This window comes from Amblyraja radiata, chromosome 9 (assembly GCF_010909765.2).
Source record: "Amblyraja radiata isolate CabotCenter1 chromosome 9, sAmbRad1.1.pri, whole genome shotgun sequence".
In the NCBI taxonomy this organism is placed as follows: Eukaryota; Metazoa; Chordata; class Chondrichthyes; order Rajiformes; family Rajidae; genus Amblyraja; species Amblyraja radiata.
In genome coordinates, this window is record NC_045964.1 from 56,968,908 (window position 1) to 56,992,470 (window position 23,563).

At 43.7% G+C, this 23,563-nt stretch overlaps 1 protein-coding gene across 2 annotated transcripts in view; it reads left to right on the forward strand.

Annotated features, from left to right (window-relative positions):
* dicer1 (dicer 1, ribonuclease III) overlaps window positions 1-22,823 on the forward strand; it is a 118,139-nt gene extending 95,316 nt beyond the window's left edge. For both annotated transcript variants that reach the window (XM_033027526.1, XM_033027527.1), the window contains 6 exons: window positions 6,719-6,874; window positions 11,217-12,147; window positions 13,270-13,538; window positions 17,273-17,435; window positions 17,524-17,599; window positions 21,953-22,823. In XM_033027526.1, the coding sequence (XP_032883417.1) occupies window positions 6,719-6,874; window positions 11,217-12,147; window positions 13,270-13,538; window positions 17,273-17,435; window positions 17,524-17,599; window positions 21,953-22,118 (1,761 nt within the window). In that variant the 3' untranslated portion in view covers window positions 22,119-22,823. The remainder of the gene's footprint in view (window positions 1-6,718; window positions 6,875-11,216; window positions 12,148-13,269; window positions 13,539-17,272; window positions 17,436-17,523; window positions 17,600-21,952) is intronic.
* The last annotated feature ends 740 nt before the right edge of the window (window positions 22,824-23,563 follow it).

A 23,563-nucleotide genomic window follows, 5' to 3' on the forward strand; every position in this document is an offset into this window, starting at 1 on the left:
TCCTGAGACCCCTCCACTCCATCCCGCACTGATCCCCGTTCCTGTCGCTATTCAGTCCTCACTGACATCCCCTGTGCTCCCCACTCCCCCCCCAATCTATTCACCCTGCACTGATCTCCCTAGCCACCTCGCATTGATTCTCCTGCCACTCCCCATCAATCCTACACTGGTCCCACAATTCATCCTGTACTGACCCCCCCCCTTCCCATCCATCCTGCACAGCTCTCCTCCATTCAACCCCACTGACATCCCCCGCGCTCTCCCCTCATAATTTTACCTACTCCAATCAACACTCACTAATTCCCCTGCCTCAATCCATCCAATCCACACCGATTGCCTTCTCAAGGCCCCCCCCCCCCCACCACCACCTATCCATCCTGCACTGATTCATACACCCCCTCCTGACCCTCCCGACCCTATTGTGCTGGAAATGTCTTCAGAGCTAACATTGACTATGTTTGATAACGGAATGCAATCAAATATGTTTTAATTCCCAATGTTATTATTTGTTTTAATCCATAAAGATGGATTAATTAAATTTTGAACACATGAAACATTAAAACAGCAGTGTTCGATTGTCACTGACACGTAATTACAGAATTCATTTTAATGGCAAATCAATGCTCTATATATGGAGTATCTGTACTGTAGTTAATTAATGAGCAACATTCACAACTATACATTGGATTTATCCAGGTTTTACTTCTCCAGTCAGTCATATACATCACAAATTTGGTCAGGAGATATTTCAGTTGAAATTTTAACGTTAATTCTGAAGTGGGAATGATGGAAAAAGCGTTTATCAACAAAAAAAATTTAAATGGTGCTTACAAACTGGGTATCTTCATTGCCACATACATCTAATCTGAATGTCTGGTAATGTGGCGTCTTGACACCTTTAAATATATTACCAAACATTTGCTGCATTTATGTCCTTTGGCCATCTCTTGTTAGTTAGTGTAATGTTTAACCTGTCAGATGGGTAGTCAGTTTTGTCAGCTATTATCATAAAATGCCTTTAGAAAATTCCTTGCAACCTGTATATTTTGTTGTGGATAAATTATGTGGGAAGCGAGAGTGTTTCTGTACCAATAGCAATAACGACCCATTCAATGGCCATGTCATGATAATTATTGGTCCTTCACAGAAAACATGCTTGCATCAATCTGTAGTGTGCATGGTTAAACATATATGTTATCAAGGTCCAGGATTTATTGACACAGGTTGATCATACGCTGAATAATCTAACCACATTTTTGTTTGGAAGTGGAAATAAATAATAAAAATTGCATTAATTGCAATGTGTAAAAAGAGTTGAGATACTGTATTATAATTTTGCTGCATGTCATTGTGGTATATATCATGTCTTGATTGGTGAATATGTTAGTTTGTGACTTTATTTGAAGCAGAAATAATATGTGAATGCTTCATTGAGCATAATTCCGACTGGTTGATACAAATACATCGATAGATGCTCCTGAACACATCATCAGTGATGTAACCTAGGGTCATTGGGTGTTTCTGGTCTTTCAACATCAGACACCCTCACCCAGGCGACCCAGCCGTGGTTGATCAGACCACGACTTGTGTTCAGGTGGCATTCGCTCCTCCCCATGGACCTTCTCTCCTGATCCAGAGCCATCTTGATGCCATCTCCGCTGCCTCTGTGGTGTTCTTGATGGCCCTTCTCCTTGCCACTCCGTTGATGCCCAGTGCATTCAAGGCTTTGTAGAGCGATTGCCCTGCAAAACCTCTGCAGCCAACCTCGATGGGCATACACCTTGCCTTCCAGCCCTGGTTACGGCAGTCTATGACCAGCTCTTCATACTTGGCCATCTTCCTCTCGTGGGCCTCCTCCAGACGGTCCTCCCACTGCATTGTCAGTTCCAACAAGACGATGTTTTTGGTCGCCTCTGAGACCAGGAGGATATCTGGCCTCAGGGTGGTCGTGGCAATGTGCTGTGGGAACTTCAGCTGTTTCACCAGGTCTACGGAAAGCTGCCAGCCCTGCGCCGTCGCCAGGATTCCTGACTGATTCACTTGGCAGCTGCACTCCGGCCTTCACGAAGGTGATCATCTGGGTGGTGGGGCGTTCTTGTCTGCAGCTGCTGATTCCCATGCTGATGGCTTCTGCAATGGGTTTGAGAACCTGGTCGTGACGCCATGTGTACCGGCCCTGCCCAAGATACTTTGGGCAACAGCTCAGGATGTGTTCCAATGTCCCCTTGCCTGAGCATTGCGGGCAATCTGGAGATTCCGCTTTGCCCCAGATGAAGAGGTTCGATGGGCTGGGCAGGACATCATACACTGCCTGGACCAGGAACTTGATGCGCTGTGGTTCAGCCTGCCAGAGCTCAGTCCATGTGACTTTTCGGTCCATGGCCTGCTCCCACCTTGTCCAGGCTCCCTGCTGCCTCAATCCAACTGCTCTGGTACACCTCTCCTCCTCCACCACTGCCCTCACTTCCTCCTGGACCAGCCTGCGCCTCTCCTTCCCCTTGGCCTTGTCAAACTGGGGAGATGGGAAGATTCCCAGGCCTGCTCTTCTCCGAGTCACTGCTCCCACCAGGACTCTGTGGCGTATCTGGGACTCTGCTTGCAGCACGGCTTCGCCGGCTCTCCACTTCCTCCCAGTTTTCACCTCCACCCCTGCTTGAGCCACCTTGGGGTCGCTGGAGTCCCTGTACATCATCACCTCTCTGGCCCGAGTCACCTTGAACTCCTCTTCCAGGGACTTCAGGGGCAGCTGGAGCTTGGTGTTATTTCCGTAAAGGCTCCTGGGCAGTCCCAGCCACCTTCTGAGAAAGCTGCTGACTTTCCTCTCCAATCTCTCTACGATGGATATTGGGACTTCGTAGACAAGCAGTGGCCAGAGTATCCTTGGCAGGATACCATGCTGGTAAATCCATGCCTTTAACTTGCCGGGAAGCCCCGACCGGTCCACTGCTCTCAGCCAGCTCTCCAGCTCCTGACAGGTTGCCTGGACAGATGCTGTATCCTTCAGGCTGCTGTTAAACACCTTGCCAAGACTCTTCGCTGGCTTTTCGGAGACAGTTGGGATTGGTGACCCTTCGATGCTGAAGCGGAATCTGTCCATGTCTTTGCCCTTCTTCAGCACCAGTGACCTTGATTTTCCTGACTTAAACCTCATCCTTGCCCATCAATCAGTTTCTCCAACCCCTGCAGGATCCACCTGCTTCCTGGCACTGACTCAGTGGTGACAGTCAGGTCGTCCATGAAGGCTCTGATTGGTGGTTGGCATATTCCTGACTTGGTCCGAGGGCCCCGGCACTCTGGCTCAGCAGACTTGACGATCAAGGCAAAAAGGATCACAGAGATGGTACAGCCTGTGATGATCCCAACCTCCAGTCTGTGCCAATCTGATGTTACTGACCCTGATGAGACTCTCATGCTGAACTGGTTGTAATAGTCCAGGATGAGATCTGCCACTTGTGCGGGATGGAGCCGTAGGCGTTGGCCAGGTCAAGCCAGAGCACTGTCAGGTCACCCTTGTTCTCCCTGGCTTCTCTGATGAGCTGGGTCACCACTCCCGTGTGCTCTAGACACCCCGGCACTCCAGATAAGCCTCCCTTTTGCACTGAGCTGTCGATGTAACCATTGCTGGAGAGGAAGTTGGTCAGCCGCCTCACCACTATGCTGAAGAAAATCTTGCCTTCAACACTTAGCAAGGAGATTCTGAACTGATCGATCGTCTTGGAATCTTCCTCCTTTGGAAACTACGCACTTCGTCCGAGCACGCGTCATGCAAGCCATCTTAAATGACCACCTAAACTGTCATTTGGCAACCTAAAAAGCTGCCAAGGTTGCCCGACTGGCAACAGGGAAAAAAAGTTAAGCGAGAGCCCTGCATGTATTCTCTATTCTTTCACTATCATTTTTTTTAAATTGTTCCTTACCTGCTCCCAAACATATTGCTCTGTCCATTTTGTTCTGCTTGGTATACATCCCATTTATACATCCCAAATGTACAGTGACTGATTCCAAAGCTGATTCTCTACTTCAACTTAAAACAGCAGCAAAACTGTGACAGGAATTCCTAACGCTGCTCTATAAGCAGTTCTGGAGCATTTTAAAGCAGTTCCTATTTGTGCAACTTTGGAACTAACTTTGGAACATTACAGATGCGCAGCGATCATCATTAATCCTAGTTCGGCCACACTTTTGTATAAACTAGGATTAATGATAGTTGCTGTGCATCTTTTATGATAGTAACTTGTGCTGAAACAGCGCCATTTTAGCATGTTTTTTACATAATTTGCAGTCAGTCGTACAGCACGGGAACAGGCCCTTCGGCCCAACATCTATTCTGACCAAGATACTCTCATTTGCCCGCGTTTGGCCCATATCCTCTAAACCTCTCCTATCCACGCACCTGTCCAAATTAATTTTAAATGTTGCTATAGTAGCTGTATCAACTATTGCCTCTGGCAACTTGTTCCATATACTCACCACCCGCTGAGTGTTCCTTCCCAGATGGTACCATCCAAATATCACCATCACACCCAATAAATGTGGCCACATTTTGTCGCCTTTTGACTGAAGGGCAAGTATTCGAGTCACAACATGCAAGTAATGTTAGTAAGATTTTGGCAGAAATGGCATGGTCTTGCTTTTGCAGCAGTCATATATATTTTAATTAAATTGTCCCCTTTTTCATTCTTCTGAATAATCATTAGATCTTCCATGAGGTACGTTTTGAGCCCGAGTTCATTTATTTCAACACTCATTAAAAGTTTTTTGGAGGAATAGGTCTAATGGTAAGATTCTGTTCCTCTTGGGATTTTAAAGTCTGGCCTGGTTAAGATCTGTCCAGTGACTAATCGCTCTTGTGCAGTTTTCAATTTGGCGCTTGCACTGTGGAAAATCACTGAACTGGCGTAATCTGAATAAAAGTATTTGTTCTTTAGGCTTCATCGAGTCCAGTTTTCAGCCACTGACATTTTACTGCATCAGTTAGTTGTCTGCTGCCAGATGTGGCTCGGTCATTTTTATTTTCTGATTCTAAACTCATTCTGCCGTACGTTTTGCACCAGTTGTCTCTTCAGTTTTATCTCCAAACAAAATGCAAAAAGCTTTTGTATTTTGTTATTTCAACGGTTGCCAACGTACACCCTCTTGCTTTCCTTTTCCGAGGACTACTTACCTCACAGCACTTGCTAACTTTTTCCTTTGGAATGCACCCTGAACCTTGGATGACCTGACCGTGGCCAAGTGCTCCGCATTCATTTGTATAATGAGTACACTACTTTTGTCCACACCTATGTTGTTAGCAAATCGTTGGAATGGGAACTTGTTAAAAATGGCTTCCTTTATAAGTGAATTCTGTTTAGTTTGTGCTAAAAACTCCGACGGTGCTCTAATTCTGGTTAAGTTGCCCTCTCTCTGTGACTTTGATGCTGTGTGATCTTGGCTAAGCTGCACCTCGGTGTACTAGCCACTGCTAAGACCCTATGTTTCTGCCTTTGGGGTTTCATATATCCATGTCACAATGACCCGTGCTGTCACAAATATTTATCCACATCTTTACCTTCTCTAAAAGTCCTTACTGCTGCTTTGGGATTCTTATGTGCTGCCGCAGATACAATTATTACAGGATTTAAAAGGCATTTATACCTCTACCTCTATAGGAAAGGAGTAGATGGCTAAAGGTCTAATGCAGGCAAATGGGATTAGTGTTGAAAGGCATCATGGATGTGTTGGGCTGAGGTGCCAATTTCTATGCTGTATAGCTCCATGAATCAATGACTACCCTTCACAAAATCCAACTCGCCGACATCCATATGGCTTAATTCCTGTCCTTTCCGTTTTGATTGGCCCCCTATTCCCACTTGTATTTATTTCTCCATCTTTCCCTTGTCGGTCCGTGCATACTATTTCAATGACTCATGCCTCTTCTGTTTGCACAGGAGAACTTTGGAAAGTTGAATGGGCTGGGGGCAATATTGTAACCTTGGCGGACGGTGGTTGGTCCATCTGCTTTTAATCGTTATTTCAAGGTGATGGTTACGATGCAGTTGTGAAGAAAGTAGCAGTGAATTACAGTGAATGGGCAATCGTGTGGCAGATGAAGTTGAGGTGCAGATTTCCAATGTGTCCAACTGAAATGCAAGTGGTGTGGTTGCGTTAGTGGGTGGATGGATGGCTGTCCAAATGGTCACTCAGATGAGGGCACCCTCATGACCCCAATAAATACATATTGTGATATGTAATTGAACATTGACATTTTATATAGTTGTGAAATGGTAAAGCTGCACTGGATGCTCAGTGTCTCCTATCCTGTTTGCTTGACTGTTTTAAAAAAATTTAGAACTGTGAAGTGGTTTTGTGATAATTTTGCCCAAGTCTGAAATGGCAGCAGGCATCTGAAATGACAGCTGATGACTGAAATGATAGTAGACGTCTGAAATGATAGCAGGCGATAGAAAGCTGCACAAAACGTATTGAAATGATTTGCAGTGGATTGCTAGAAAATTGCTTCGGAGTAATTTTTGAGCCCTGCAGTCAATTTAACTGTCTTAATGCAGGACTAGTTGCTTAACTAATAATATCCCCATTCCTTTAAGGCAAGCAGTTGGAAGAAATCAGTTCCCACTGTGTGATGGTTCTGGGTATTTCCGTTTCCTGTGTAAAATTTTCTCGGTGGTTTTAGCTTTGTTGGCTAAAATTAATAACCAATTTTTTTGCTACATTTCCTCAGGTCAGCAACTGCAATCTCTATCGCCTTGGAAAGAAGAAAGGTCTTCCTAGTCGAATGGTCGTCTCGATATTTGACCCACCCGTTAATTGGCTCCCTCCTGGCTACGTGGTAAATCAGGACAAATACATTGCAGACAAGAGCGAAATGAAAGACATGGTAAGTGTAACCTACTTTAGATAAAGGAGGTGGATAAAGCACTTCTTTAAAAAGAAAAGGATCTGTCCAGGTTAGGGGGCCTCCCAGATCCATGTTAATATGAAGTAATATTTTCCACATTTACTTTAAAACAACTTATTTGAATCTGCACCAGTGCCTGAATCCACAATGGACAGTAAACATGTTGTTGCTGTGCAACATTTTGGCAATATCTTCATCTGCAAGTTTGAGAGCTTTCTGTTGATAAGTATTAGTATTAGTAATTGTAGAAATGTTTACATTTGCTTGTACAAGGCTCCAGTGAAACCATGCCTCGAGTACAATGCAATTTTCGTCGCCTTACCAATGGATAAAATAAATGTTCCTTAGAATAGAATTCTTGAAAAGAAATCGGTTGACCAAATAGGAATCTGAAAGAAAAGGGGGAACTTCCAAATCTTTCTTTTCCCCAATTCCCATGTCTCTTTCATGTGACAGCTCCCTCCTGCACTCCACTCTCCTAATATGGAATAAGTGGAGGAAGTCCCTGTGCAGAGAAAACATTGCAGCAATAGGCCCTGGTACAAAACATGTCCAGCTGGTTTTAACTCCTGTTCCAGTGCCGAAAAACGTTTTACAGGTGTTTACACAGCATCTGAGTTCCACCCAAAGCTGGTTCCAATTTATACCCTGCCCACAAAAACAGCGAGCGTTCATGTAGAATATATTTCACATTATAACTGTCCCATGATGTTCATAATAGATACTCCTGACCTTTATTTTATAGAAGTTTCCCACGCTTACCTAAGTCACTTGCCATGCAATGAAAGGGGTTTTGGATGAAAGGTTAGACCAGCGAAACTGGATGGGTTTACTTGGATAAGAGAAACTTGAGAGAAGTATTGAAGCAGGTGTTCAAAATATTAATTAGTTTGGATAGAGTAAATGAAGTGAGAGTCTTTGCATTAGCAGCGGGCTTAGGTTTAACACGATTGGCAAAAGATACACGGTTGATTTTACACATTACTTTAGATTGTGGAGATACAGCATGGCCCACTGAGTCCACACTGACCAGCAATCACCCCGTATATTAGAGCTATCCTACACTTTTGGGACAGTTTGCAGGGAGGCGGCAGTAGAGTTGTGGGCTTACAGCGCCAGAGACACGGGAGCTATCCTGATTACGGGTGCTGTCTTACGGAGTTTGACTTTCTCCCTGTGACTTTCGTGGATTTTCTCTGGGATCTTCGGTTTCCTCCCACACTCCAAATATGTACATAATTAAGTTTGTAGCTTAATTGGATTCATAGAACTGTAAATTGTTCCTGGTTTGAGCAGGGTAGTGTTAATGTGTGGGGATCGCTGGTCGGTGCAAACTCGGTGGTTCGAAAGGCCTGTTTCCACGCTGTATCTCTAAACTAAACTAAAATAAGTCAATTAACCGACAAACCTGTATGTCTTTGAAGTGTGGGAGGAAACCAGAGCACCCGGAGAAAAGCCACCCAGTCACATGGAGAATGTGTAAATCCGTACAGACAGCACCTGTAGTGAGGCTTGGACCCGGGTCTCTGGTGCTGTAAGGCAGCAAATCTGCCACTGTGCCGCCCTGACATAAGGAAACATACCTACTTGTAACAAAGTAACAGGCCAATCTGCCCATAATACATCCCTAATGAGCAATCCCATTTCTCAGCAAAACACAAAGTGCTGGAGGAACTCAGAGAGTCAGGCAGCAACGGTGGAGGGAATTGGACAGTCAATGTTTCAGGTTAGGACCCTCCTTCAGACCAAAAGTTCCAAGCTGACACGAAATGTCACCCGTTGATTTCCCCGTCCAAATGCTGCCAGCCCTGCTGAATTCTCCAGCACTTTGTGTGTTTGTTCCAGATTCCAGCACCTGCAGTTTCTTGAATCCTGTTCCTTCTCTAATTTCCATGTATCCCTGTAGCTTATATTCCCCCTCTCACATGTCCATCAACACTCCTTTCACTCATTTTGCAGTAAACCTATTCTAAGACATAATTTAGCCAATTAGCCAACCAGTACAACTATAGAATGTGGGAGGAAATTTGAGCACATCTATTAGATACAGAGAGGAAACTATTAGATACAGAATGAATGTGCAAACTCCAAACTGACAACACCAGAGATTGAAATCGAACCCTGGGTCCCTAGAGCTCTGCAACCTGGATTGCTCTGCCTGAAAGTGTGGTGATTGCAGATTAATTTTTGGTTTTAAAGGGAATTGTATAAATATCAGAAGGTAGAAGTATTTACAGTGCATTCAGAAAGTATTCAGACCCCTTCACTTTTTTCCACATTGTGTTACGTTACATCCTTATTAAATTCTTTTTTTTAAAATCATCAATCTACACAATACTCCAGAATGAAGAAGCGAAAACAGGTGTTTCGAAATTTTTGCAAAGTAATTAAAAATAAATAACTGAAATATCACTTTTACATAAGTATTCCGACCCTTTGCTTTGACATTAAAAATTGAGCTTTGGTTCATCCTGTTTCCGTTGATTATCCATGAGATGTTTCTACAACTTGATTGGAGTCCACCACGGGTAAATTAAATTAATTGGACATGATTTGGAAAGGCACACACCTGTCTATATAAGGTCCCACAGTTGACAGTGCATGTCAGAGCAAAAACCAAGCCATGAAGACGAAGGAATTGTCCGTAGACCTCCGAGACAGGATTGTGTCGAGACACAGATCTAGGGAAGGGTATAAAACAATTTCTGCAGCATTGCAGTGCACAGTGGCCTCTGTCATTCTTAAATGGAAGAACTTTGGAACCACCAGGACTCTTCATAGAGCTGGTCGCCCGGCCAAACTGAGCAATCAGGGGAGAAGGGCCTTGGTCAAGGAGGCGACCAAGAACCTGATGGTCGCTCTGACAGAGCTCTAGAGTTCCTCTGTGAAGATGGGAGAACCTTCCAGAAGGACAACTATATCTTCAGCACTCCACCAAACAGGCCTTTATGGTAGAGTGGCCAGACGGAAGCCACTCCTCAGTAAAAGGCACATGACATCCCACTTGGAGTTTGCCAAAATGCATGAAAAACAAGATTCTCTGGTCTGATGAAACCAAGATTGAACTCTTTGGCCTGAATACCAAGCGTCACGTCTGGAGGAAACCAGGCACCGCTCATCACCTGGCCAATATCATACCTACAGTAATGCATGGGGGTGGCAGCATCGTGCTGTGGAGATGTTTTTCAGTGGCAGGAACTGGGAGACTAGACAGGATCGAGGGATAGATGAATGGAGCAAAGTACAGAGAGATCCTTGATGCAAACCTGCTCCAGAGCATTCTGGACCTCAGACTGGGGCGGAGGTTCACCTTCCAACAGGACAACGACCCTGAGCACACAGCCAAGACTACGCAGGAGTGGCTTCGTGACAAGTCTGTGAATGTCCTTGAGTGGCCCAGCCAGAGCCCAGACTTGAACCCGATCGAGCATCTTTGGAGGAACCTGAAAATAGCTGTGCATCGACGCTCCCCATCCAACCTGACAGAGCTTGAGAGGATCTGCAGTGAAGAATGGGAGAAATTACCCAAATACAGGTGTGCCAAGCTTGTAGCGTCATACCCAAGAAGTCTTGAGGCTGTAATCGCTGCCAAAGGTGCCTCAACAAAGTACTGAGTAAAGGCTCTGAATACTTGTGTAAATGTGATATTTCAGTTATTTATTTGCAAAAATTTCTAAATACATGTTTTCGCTCTTATTATGGAGTATTGTGTGTAGATTGATAATTTAAAGAAATGAATGTAATCTATTTTAGAATAAGGCTATAACGTAGCAAAATGTGGAAAAGTGAAGGGGTGTGAATACTTTCTGAATGCACTGTATGTGGCTGTGGGGAAAGAATGATGGAATGTGACTAACTGATTTGCCCTGCAAAACAATGGAATGAGATGAACCAAATATTCTTCTGTGCTGTAAAATTCTGATTCTTATCCATATCATTAGCCTATTCTTTAGGCTCTTTGCTAACCTAATCTACTTGTATCCAACGTGTATACAATTTTATTGCTCACATGCTGCCTCGCTAACTCCCTTCTGGCCAGCATATTTTTGCAGATAAAAACAGCTTGGAAATTCTCTTTGCAAATCTTTCACCCGCTTAATCTCCCTCTACCTCGTGTTCTGCTGCTCTTTCCTCCATCCCACTCCCTGTGTTACTTGTGTATGGCTTAGATTCACAGTCATACAGCACGTAAACCGGCCCTTTGGCCCAACTAGCCCATGCCGACCAAGATGTCCTATCTAGGCTAGTTCCACCAGCCTGCATAGCATAGCTACCAGAGAACAAATAACATTTCTGCCTAACAATATTATTTTTGTTTTAGGCTGAATCAGGGCAAGTGGCTAATGGTGATCCCTATGATGATGATGAAGATGATGATGATGATGATGACGATGATGATGATGATGATGAAGAGGAGGATGATGACCCCGATTTCCCTGAAGATCTGTTGTGGACAGCACAGAAGGAGGAAGCAGAATACGAAGATGACTTCTCAGAGTACGATCAAGAGCATATAAAGTTCATCGACAATATGCTAATGGGGTCTGGGGCATTTGGGAAGAAGATCTCGCTGCCTGCTTTCCCGCCTGCTGATCCAACCTTCGAATGGAAGCCTCCGAAAAAAGCTGCCACAGGAAACGGTCATTCCTTCTCTGGCGATGAGTTTGACTACAGCTCGTGGGACGCCATGTGCTATCTGGACCCCAGCAAGGCCACAGATGAAGATGATTTTGTGGTAGGTTTCTGGAACCCCTCCGAAGAGAATGGTGGCGTTGACACAGGCAAGCAGAGCATCTCTTACGACTTGCACACGGAGCAATGCATAGCAGACAAGAGCATTGCTGATTGTGTGGAGGCTTTACTGGGCTGTTACCTGACCAGCTGTGGTGAGAGAGCTGCCCAGCTTTTCCTCTGCTCACTGGGGTTGAAAGTCCTTCCAGCAGAAGCGAAGCTGGGCGATGAGAGAAAATGGCCGCCAGAGGAGCAGGGCACCTTTAATTTGAACGATAAGCCAGGGGGGATTAAAATTGTTTCTTTGTCCCACTTGAAATCTCCCTGCAAAGGTCAGGAATATGGACACCTTCAGATTCCCCCAAGATGCATGTTTGACCACCCGGATGCCGACAGAACGCTGGGCCACCTAATATCGGGTTATGAAAACTTTGAAAAGAAAATAAACTACAGATTCAAAAACAAGGCCTACCTTTTGCAGGCATTTACTCATGCCTCCTACCACTACAATACAATCACAGGTAAAAAGTTCTGCTACTTCTTCTCATTTACCATTACTGTATACGTTTACTGCACTGCACTGGGGTGGAGGTGTACAGGGTTGTTAAGGAACCAGTGAAGGAGTCCGATGAATGGTTAAATAAAACGTTGCCTATCCTTCTCTCCAGAGATGCTGCCTAACCCACTGAGTTATTCCAGCACTTTGTGAAACGTCACCTATCCATGTTCTCCAGAGATGCTGCCTGACCCGCTGAGTTACTCCAGCGCTCTGTGTCTATCTTCAGTGAAGGACATAAATTCATAAGGAATAGGAGTAGAATTAGGCCATTCGGCCCATCAAGCCTACTTCGCCATTCAATCATGGCTGATCTATCTCTCCCTCCTAGCCCCATTCTCCTGCCTTCTTCCCATAACCTCTGACTTGCGTACTAATCAAGAATCCATCTATCGTTGCCTTAAAAATATCCACTAACTTGGCTTCTACAGCCTTCAGTGGCAAATAATTCCACAGATTAACCACCCTCTAACTAAAGAATAGTTCAGTGGAGACACAAGGGCCTGCAGATGTTGGAACTTCAGTCTGAAGAAGGGGCCCGACCCAAAATGTCATCTATTTATTTCTCTTCATAGATGCTGGTGACTCCGGTCCTTGTGTTTTGTTCAAGGGCATTGTTCATTTGAGCATATCTTGGGGATTTAGAGCCAGTTGTCGGCTGGCGATATTGAAACCTGGCCCAATGCTCAAAGGCAACGTCTAAAAGCAGTAAATAAAGTTAGATGGCATTTGGTTTATTTGCAATGGGAATCTCTCTACTTCTCACCTCCTCTGTAAACAATGGGAAAAGGTAGATCAGTTGATCATAAATTGTTCTCTCACCTACACCATGAGCTAAGGCATGGTGATTGATTGAATATTTTCAAATGTGTCAAACTTCCAAGCTACAGAAACCTGTTTTGACATTGATATCTTTTTTTAAGCTTGTCATACAATCATACGCACAGAAATAGGCTCTGACTCACATCTACCAACTGCGGAACCGTGCTGCCTCTTTGTTCCACCCATGTGTTGTGATATTTAATTGATTTTCTTCACCTGCGTTATTTTTCTTCTAATTTAAACACGTTTAAATGTTTTTTTTCAGATTGTTACCAGCGGTTGGAATTCCTTGGAGATGCAATTTTGGACTACCTCATTACCAAGCACCTTTACGAAGATCCCCGGCAGCATTCCCCTGGAGTGTTGACAGACCTGCGTTCAGCTCTTGTGAATAACACTATCTTCGCTTCTTTAGCTGTGAAATACGACTACCACAAGTACTTTAAAGCCATCTCACCCGAGTTGTTCCATGTTATAGACGACTTTGTTCAGTTCCAGTTAGAAAAGAATGAAATGCAAGGAATGGACTCCGAGGTTAGTACTTACATTCTGTGTCATCTGCAACTGCTGTGTTGAGAACTGCGGCCCCTGGGGAGAAGGGTTTTGAGGATTGTTTAGAAAAAGTACAACTTAGGAAAACATAGCAAGGCAACGCCAAAGAGCTAAGCACAATGTGCTGAGGAACTTAGCAGCTCAGGCAGCATCTGGGGAGGGAAATGGACAGAGGATGTTTTGGGCTGGGATCCTTCACAAAATGGCCATTTTTTTTAAGTTTACCGGATGTGGCCATGACTAACAAATCTGCATTTATAAAGCATCTGTAACTTTCCTTGAGGAAGTGATGGTGGAGCCAGCATCTTATGCGCTGCTGGCTGTGAGCTGTAGGTGCCGTTGAGTAGGAAACTCCCGTGTTTTGGTTAAGTGACCGCATTTCCAGATCAGGGCAAGGTGTGACATTGAAGGAAACGTGTACTTGTTGTACATGTCTATGCATCATGCTCATCTCGGTGATAATGGTCACAGGTTTGGAAAGAGCTGTTCAAGAAGACTTGAGCTGTTAGAGTTGCTGTGAGATGTTGCTGAGTTGAGACCTGGTCGTTTCCCTACAGGCTGAGGAAAAAGTGGATATTTGGAACATGTGAAGAGATGTTGAACTCACTCGGAATATCCTACTCTGGTTCTTTATTATAAATTATAAATGTCGCAGGCGAAAGGGCATAGCTTTAAGGTGAGAGGGGCAAAGTGTAAAGGAGGGATGAGCAGTGCGGGTTTTGTGACAGAGTGCGGTGGGTCATGGAGCGCCCTCCAATGGGTGGTGGTATTGGCAGATATGATTAAGATGGAACTGCTGGAAAATCGAAGGTAGACAAAAATGCTGGAGAAACTCAGCGGGTGAGGCAGCATCTATGGAGCGAAGGAAATAGGCAACGTTTCGACCCGAAACATTGCCTATTTCCTCACTCCATAGATGCTGCCACACCCGCTGAGTTTCTCCAGCATTTATGTCTACATAGGCAGATATGACGGTGGCTTTTAAGAGGCTTTTGGATAGGCATCTTATTGTTGCAGGGAATGGAGAGATAAGGATAATATCTTTATATATTATAGTTTAACTTGGTCAAGAGTGTTTAATTGTCGTGTACTGAAAATGGAAAAATGAAATTCTGATTGCAACTGCATAACACAGGCCTGTAAACACAGTACGCATAGAGAGCATAATAAACAAAAAAAAATCAATACATTTAAAAAACACAATAATAGTCACAAAAAAATCCAAAGTCCCGAGTGCAGCCAAGACAAGTGCAGTTCATAGTGTAGCTGCAGCTGGTAATGTTCAAGAACCTGGTGGTTGTTGGGAAGAAGCTTTTCCTGAATCTGAAGGTCACAGTTTTCAGACTCCTGTATCTTCTTCCTGATGGAGGGAGTGAAATAAACATGGTGTCATGTTCAGCATGGACATTGTGGGCCAAAGGGCCGATTCCTCTGCTGTACTTCTTAAGTTCAGAAGTGATAGGAGCAGAATCAAGGCTACTCCGTCATTCAATCATGACTGATTTGGCTTCCCCTCGATCTTCCATTCTCCTGCCTTCTCGCCATAACTTGTGTTCTAAATGGTCTATATTCCAAATTACTGATTATTCTTTGGTGGAATGATTGTCTCTGAAGCTAATCCCATAGAGTGGATCAAATTCATGATTTAATGACTGCTGCTTCCTTGTTGTAGGCTACTTTGCCCATCAAAAATCAGTAATTCTCAATTTGTATGGTTATATTTATTCATTCCTGGGATCACGATGTCATTCTCCACCCTAATTCCCTTGAATTAAGCAGTTTAAGAAGTTGCCAAAGTGGTCACATTAAAAGGGCATGGATGACAGATATCCTGAAGTGCAGCAGTAAACCAGAGGGCGTGATGGCAATCTGACCACAGATACTAATCTTATATTCCAGCTTTATTTACTTAGTTAAATTGGAATTCCAAGATGCTTGGGTGAGATGTGAACTTGTATCCACATCACTGGATACTGATCATTCTACCTTAATTGGTTAAGTGACAATAAACTTGAATTTGAACTAACATATCCATTCTGGGTCTGGAGAAGGGTCTCAACCCAAAACGTCACCTACCCCTTTTCTCCAGAGATGCTGTCTGACCCACTGAGTTACACCAGCTTTTTGTGTCCATCTTCGGTTTAAACCAGCGTCTGCAGTTCCTTCCTGCACATATCCATTCTCACGCCTATCTTCATCTTAGTGCATTTGTGCTGTTGATTATATTGCTTTAATGGCCTTTCTTCAATTAAGATTGTTTATGGTTCATGAGACTGGCAGTGAAAATCAAAAACTTTGATGGGTTGCAGCCCTTCAGAAATAGGCAGAATGAGGGTCAGGGGTCCAGCTGTCTGTTGTCGAGAGAATCAATTGCGTAATGCTTTTTTGGTTCACTCAGAGTTATGGAATTGAAAAAGACTCCAATTGCCTCCCCACCCCTAGCTGGCTGTGAACATGGACAGTTTCCAGTTTGTTTTGTATCAGGCTGGAAATTAAAACCGGCAGTTTCATTTCATCTACAGTCCTGGAGACTGCACTCCAGAATTAGCTGCGACTCTTGTGGAGCTGGTCCAATACAGCTACAACACTGGCATCAATCTGACAAGATGGAAAGTTGCCCAGGTGTGTCCTGTTCTCAAAGAGCAGAACAAATCCGTTCTGGCTAAGTACCACCCAGTCAGTCATAACATAAACAGGTCCTTCAGTCCACCGTGTCCATGCCGAACAAGATGCCAAGTTAAACTAATCTCTGCCTGCACGTGATCCATATCCCTCCATTCCCTGCATGTTCATGTGCCTATCCACGTCTACCCTTAATCATCACCAAAGCAATAGAAGCTGTCATTGACAATGTGGCCAGTTTGGATTTCAGCTCCAGCCCTCATTACAGCCCTGGTCCAAAGAGAAACCCAAAGACAATGGCTATCTCAAACAAAAAGTAAAACCATCTGTAATAGTATAACCATCTATTAAAGTATAACCAATGTGATGTTCCCTGGCATTATCATCACTTTAGTTCCCTCATCATGTGGGTGGATTTCCTGAAATTGGAGAATTCAACGTTCATGCCATTCGGTTGTGAGCTACCCAAGGAGAACATGGGATGCTGTTCTTCAAGTTTTGCATATGGCCTCATTCTGATGGTGGAAAATACTGAGGACAGACATGTTAATATGGGATTAGGAAGGGGAATTAAAATGGCTAGCAACCGGATGCTTCAGTTGGCCCTGATGGGTGGAGTGCAAATGTTCGACGAAGTAGGCATCTTTTGACAGAGAGGATTTGAAGTCCGATAAACAAGTTTGGGAGAAATTGACCCATCATGTCATTGAATTTTGACGTACAATGAATAGCATGTGGGCAAGGAATAGTCAATTACCAGAAATGGTCAGCTGTCCAAGGCACAAAAGGCTGCCAACACTTCTGCAATTGAATGAACCAAGAAAGAAATTCAACCATTCAACCAAGAGTCCAAATGTGAATAGTTTGGCTGACCTGCAATGTCTTCTTGAGGAGAAATGATTTTGACTGGACGATCAGCATTGTATTTTGCTCTGAGTGTGAATTCCAAGTCAAAACCTTTTTTTGCCATTTCAACTAAATGGGAATAAGTGACTAATTAAAACTCTTCATTAGCCAATTGTTCCCATTCCTACGCACAAAGTTACTCGTCTTTCTGGAATGTCTAACATAATTTTGTTTTGTTTTCTTAAAAGCTAAGAAGATCTGAAGAGGATGAAGAAAAAGAAGAAGATATTGAAGTTCCCAAGGCCATGGGGGATATCTTTGAATCTCTCGCTGGAGCCATCTATATGGACAGCAGGATGTCCTTGGAGACGGTTTGGCAGGTGTACTACCCCATGATGAGACCCCTAATAGGTAATTCCTTCTTGTTGACATCCTCCTGTCATTGTCATGGTTGGTTCCGCTTCGACACTAATGCTTCTTATTGCGTTTCACCTTTCAGAGAAGTTTTCAGCGAATGTACCACGCTCTCCTGTTCGTGAGTTGTTGGAGATGGAGCCAGAGACTGCCAAATTTAGGTAAAGAGTTGGAAAGATGATGCACGCCATGAAATTGTGCAATAAACAGTGAGACTGATGTATCGCATGTCAGTATCTAAGTGATAAGTCTGGAGATGTAAGGAACTGCAGATGCTGGAATCTTGAGTAAAACACACTGTGCTAGAGTAAGTGGAATTCATTGCCACAGACGGCTGTGGACGCCATGTCTATGGATATTTTTCAGGTGGAGACTGACAGATTCTTGATTAGTACAGGTGTCTGGGGTTATGGGGAGAAGGCAGGAGAATGGGGTTGGGAGTTAAAGATAGATCAGCCATGATTGAATAACAGAATAGACTTGATGGGCTGAATGGCCTAATTCTGCTCCTACAACATATGAACTCAGAAGGCAAGCAGCATCTGTCAGAAGTAGGGTCAGAAATATCGCCTATCCATTCCCTCCACAGATGCTGCCTGACCTGTTGAGTTGCTCCAGCACTTTGTGTTTCATTAAGTGAAGAATCTGATTGACCACAACTGTCAAGAGGAAACAAAACACCCAATTATGTAATCTTACGCAATGTTTTTTTATTTTTATCGCACTTTTTCATCTCCAAAGACAGTTGGAACTACAGACAAATTCAAAACATCATTTAAAACATCATCTTAGGAAGTTTTGGATTTGACTCAAATAGAAAAATATGAATAGCTAGAAAAAGGGTGCTTCAGGATTCATACAGGACATTAATGTCATTTCTGTACAGCCTCTGAATACATAGAACATAAAACACAGGAACAGGTTCTTCGGCCCACAATATCTTAACCGAATATGATGCCAAGATAAACTAATCTCCTCCGCCTGAACGTGATCTATATATTCCCTCCATTCCCTGCATTTCCATATGCCCATCTAAAACCCTCTTAAACACTATCGTATATCTATCTGCCTCCACCACCACCCCTGGCAGCACGTTCCAGGCACCCACCATCCTCCGCGTAAAAATACTTGGGCGTATCTCCTGGAAACTTTGCCCCCTTAAACCTTAAAGCTATGCCCTCTAGTCTGATATTTCCACCCTGGGGGGGAAAAAAGTTCTGAAATACAAAGAATATAAGCTGATAATGTATATTAACTTGCGGTTTGGTCGGTCTTCTTCCATTATGAGAAGCAACGGATAAGGTTCTGAGTTGAGCATCAGGAATGGGATGTTGAAAGAAATTAAAGGTGCTTCCCATTTGAAATGAGAAAATTAACCATCAATTTGTTGGTGATTCTGCTCTTCATATATATTCTTCCTATTTTAATATGAATTAATCTGGTACCCGGTAAGGATTCTACTTGTGGACAAAATGGTAAGAAGTGACCACCTTTAAAATAGGAAAAAAATATTATTTAAGCCAAGAGTGAACAGAATGTGGAATGTTCTGCTGCAACCTTTGACTAAAATAGGATGTGCTGTTTAAGAGCTGACAAGTAAGGGAATGAGATGAAACTTGAGAGCCTGTGGAAACAATTAATGGGACAGACCCGATTTGCCAAAGGGCTGATGTGTGATCCTGATTACATGCGCAAATTGAATGGTATCTTTCATGAAACAAAAATAAACCACTGAGGTTAGAGTTACTTAACAGCCAGGCAATGAATATTTAAAATAAAGACCAAGGTGGTGTTTCAGCCACATTCCAGTCCTTCTCTCCAATGTCTTTAGTCCAGTTCTGCGTTTCAGTTTTTATTTCAAATTTCCAGCCTTGAATTTTCTCCAGCTTCACAGCATGAAGGGGCTACTTAGTCAGAAGTCTGAATATATTCTCCTAGCAAATGATCAATTATTCCTGGAGGTAGACAAACATGCTGGAGAAACTCCAGGAAAATATGTTTAAGTAGGAACTACAGATGCTGGAAAACTCAGCGGGTGATACAGCATCTTTGGAGCAAAGGGTCTCGACCCGAAACGTCGCCTAATTCCTTCGCTCCATAGATGCTGCCTCACTTGCTGAGTTTCTCCAGCATTTTTGTCTACCTTCGATTTTCCAGCATCTGCAGTTCCTTCTTAAACAATTTTTTCTGGAGTATCAGAGACCTGATAGAAGTAGATAAAATGATAGAAAGCATAAATAGGGTAGACAATCAGAACCCTTTTCTCAGGGTGGAAATGTCAACGCTGAGCGAACATGGCTTTAAAGTGAGAGGGGTAAAGTTTAAAGGAGGTGTGCAGGGCAAGTTTTTTGTACACAGAGTGGTGGGAGCCTGGAACGCACTGCTGGGGGTGGTAGTGAAGGAAGACGCAATTGAAGAGGCTTTTAGATAGGCACATGGGTATGCACGGGATGGGTAAATATGGATCATTAGCAGGCAAAGCAGATTAATGTAACTTGACATCATGTTTGGCACGGACATTGTGAGCTGAAAAACAAACAATTATAGTGCAATAGTAACAATAATAGTCTATGTAGTTAAGAGCTTATTTGGAGGTTGCAGTGTTTAATAGCCGAATGGTTGTAGGGAAGAAGCTGTCCCTGAACCTGGACGTTACAGTTTACAGGTTCCTGTACCACCTTCTCGACGGCAGGGGTGAAATGAATGTGTGGCCAAGATGGTGTGGGTCTGATTATGCTGGTTAAACTAGTTGAATAGCCGCCAACTTTTCCGTGGAGCAGGGACGTCTAAAATACAGGGCATAGGATTAAGGTGAGAGGGCAAAGGTTTAAAAGGAACATGAGAAGCACATTTACCGCACACATGGTGGTGTATATATGGAGCGAGTTGCCAGCGGAAGCAGTGGAGGTGAAGATTTGGAGAGGTCGATGGATGTGAAAGGTTTGGTGGGATGTGGGCCAAGCCCAGGCAAGCGGGACTAGCGTGGTTAGGCAACTAGGTCATTGGTGAGTTGGGCTGAAGGCTGTGTTTCCGTGCTGTACAGCTGCGTGACACGTCTCCAGAGGGCAAGACAGCAATACAAGCTCAAATCCCATCACAATAACTGGGGAAACTTCATGTTTGAGAAATGCCTTTTATAAACACTTATACATAGTTTTATTTACATTACAAATAAACAACCATATCCTGTGATCAAATTATTTTTTTTTAAAACAAGAAATAGTTGAACAGCACCACAGACGTGAGCTAGACCAAGCTGAAAAGGTTACAGAGAAGATTTACGAGGATGTTTCCAGGACTAGAGGGTGTGAGCTGTAGGGAGAGGTTGAGTCGGCTGGGACTCTATTCCTTAGAGCGCAGTAAGATGATGGGTGATCTTGTAGAGGTTTATAAAATCGTGAGAGGAATAGATCCGGTAGATGCACAGAGCCTTGCCCAGAGTAGGTGAATCGAGGACCAGAGGGCATAGGTTTAAGGTGAAGGGGAAATGATTTAATAGGAATCCGAGGGGTGACTTTTTCACACAAAGGGTGGTGGATGATCAGCCATGATCACAGTGTATGGCGGTGCTGGCTCGAATGGCCTACTCCTGCACCTATTGTCTATTGTATGGAACAAGCTGCCAGAGGAGGTAGTTGAGGCAAGGATTAGCCCAACGTTTAAGAAACAGTCAGACAGGTACATGGATCGGACAGGTTTGGAGGGATAGAAGCATAGAAAAATAGGTGCAGGAGTAGGCCATTCAGCCCTTCTAGCCAGCACCGCCATTCAATATGACCATGGCTGATCATCTAAAATCAGTACCCCGTTCCTGCTTTCTCCCCATATCCCTTGATTCCTTTAGCCCCAAGAGCTAAATCTAACTCCCTCTTGAAAACATCCAGTGAATTGGCCTCCACTGCCTTCTGTGGCAGAGGATATGGGCCAAACTCAGGCAGGTAGGATTAGTGTAGATGGGACATGTTGGGCAGGTTGGGCCGAAGGGCGTATTTCCACGCTCGATCACTATGACACATAATGCTGCACTATATTCATTCTATTACAGAGTAAGATATTTAATATTTTTATCTGAAAAAGGGTCCTGACCCGAAGGGTCACTTGTCCATCTTCTCCTGACCCGCTTGATCTACTCCAGCACTTAGTCTTAAAGACTACAACCTCCAAATAACTACATAGACTTGGGGCCATTGGTTTTGTCTTTTTACACTATTATTGTTTGTTTTTATGTGTGTGTGTATGTATATATATCTCAGCGGGACAGGCAGCATCTCTGGAGGGAAGGAATTTTTCAGACTAAAGAAGGGTCTCCCATTCCTTCTCTCCAGAGATGCTGCCTGTCCCGCTGAGTTACTCCAGCATTTTGTGTCTACCTTTGATTTCAACCAGCATCTGCAGTTCCTTCCTACACATCTGCAGTTCTTTGCTTCTACTTCCCAAATATGTTTGCTTGTGATTTGACTGAAATGTCCCCATTTAAATGGGTTTCTTACTAACCAGTTCGTCTCCTTTTAAAGCCCCGCAGAGAGAACGTACGATGGCAAAGTCCGAGTCACCGTGGAGGTGGTTGGCAAAGGAAAGTTCAAAGGAGTCGGCCGCAGTTACAGGATTGCCAAGTCTGCGGCAGCTCGCAGAGCACTAAGGAGCCTGAAGGCAAACCAGTCTCCATTGCAAAACAGCTGAGGAGCCATCCTCCCTACTCCCACACCCCAGCCCAGCCCGCACCTCTTCATAAGCTCACCTGGGGTCACGAGAAAACAAGACTGGGTCATCGAGCGTGAGCCAGTTACTCTATGAAGGTGTAAAGTGTTTGTACTACAGTAGTATAATTTAGGATTAATTGTGGACTATAGTAAGCTCTTGCGCGAACACAATCCTTCCCTCCTCCTGCCCTATTTTGCTAGATTAATCACAAGAGTGCTTTATATTCATTTTGCAAGCATTTTAACAGTTGTCAGGTTTCCCTATGATGTTTACTTAATTTTTTTTAAATATAGCTTTTTGCTTGGTGTTTAGTGAGCCAGGAAGCTTATGCTGGTAAAGTGATTAGTTATTAGATTGCACATTTTTAGTAATCTTGAAATTCTTGACCTGTGCACTAGTGCCAGTCCAGCAGCAGTGTGTAAAACTGTCTTGTATGAGCTGGTGAGAGCAAGCGAGTGTGCCAGTATTGTCCTGTTTCCTCGTCATCCATTCACATTTAGAGGTGACATTCCCAATCCTTGTTTTTGCACTTAATTTAAATAGGAACAGGTTTCACTTAAAGCAACTGGCATTTACAGTGAGTACCATTTGTTCAACTTAATGCCACACAATGAGTCTCTTGCATTTAATCAAAAGGGTTTTGCCTTAATTAAAAATAACCCCCACTTGTTTTGTTTTCTTGAACCTTTTGATACATTTTTATGGCTGATTTTACATTCCCATTTAATACACGTTATATGATAACTGACGGCAGCCATCGACTGACCTCCATTGGAGCTGCGATTGCGTAACTTATTGCAGAGCGAGATGGAGCTACACGTATATTTTAATACAGAACCAATGGTTTCGGATACTTAGATTTGAAGCGTTGACAATTTTCTTTTCGATGCAAGAAGTAGCTGAATTTCCACTCTGTGGTCTTTAGGGAAAGTGTGCATTGTGCTGGCGACGTGAGTGCGGTGCTTCCCAACTCAAATTTGGTGCTGCAGTACAGAAATCGTCGCTCTGGCGACACGGTGACTTTAGACATATCATTCGTAAAATATGCTGCAGAATATTTTTGTAAAATATCGGAAGCGTTATTTTATTGTTGACCAGCACCTTTCCATTTGTAAGAGATGGAGTAAAAATGCGCAGGTGAACGTACACCAACCCACGCAGACGCGAGTGCATGCAGCGTACAATATGTATATGCAAGAGCGCGCGCGCACACACACACACAAACAGACGCGCGGGAACAAGCACACACAGAGAAGCACATGCACTTCCTCTGTGCTTGGACAAAAGCACCTAACTTTTACACCAAAGTTGTGTGTTTGTGAAGAAACACTGTTCGTGTTTGCATCGTTTTGTTTTATAAAAGTTAAAACCTACGTGGCACAGGCAAGGAACAGAAAATCCTGTGATTAAAACATGATCTTGTT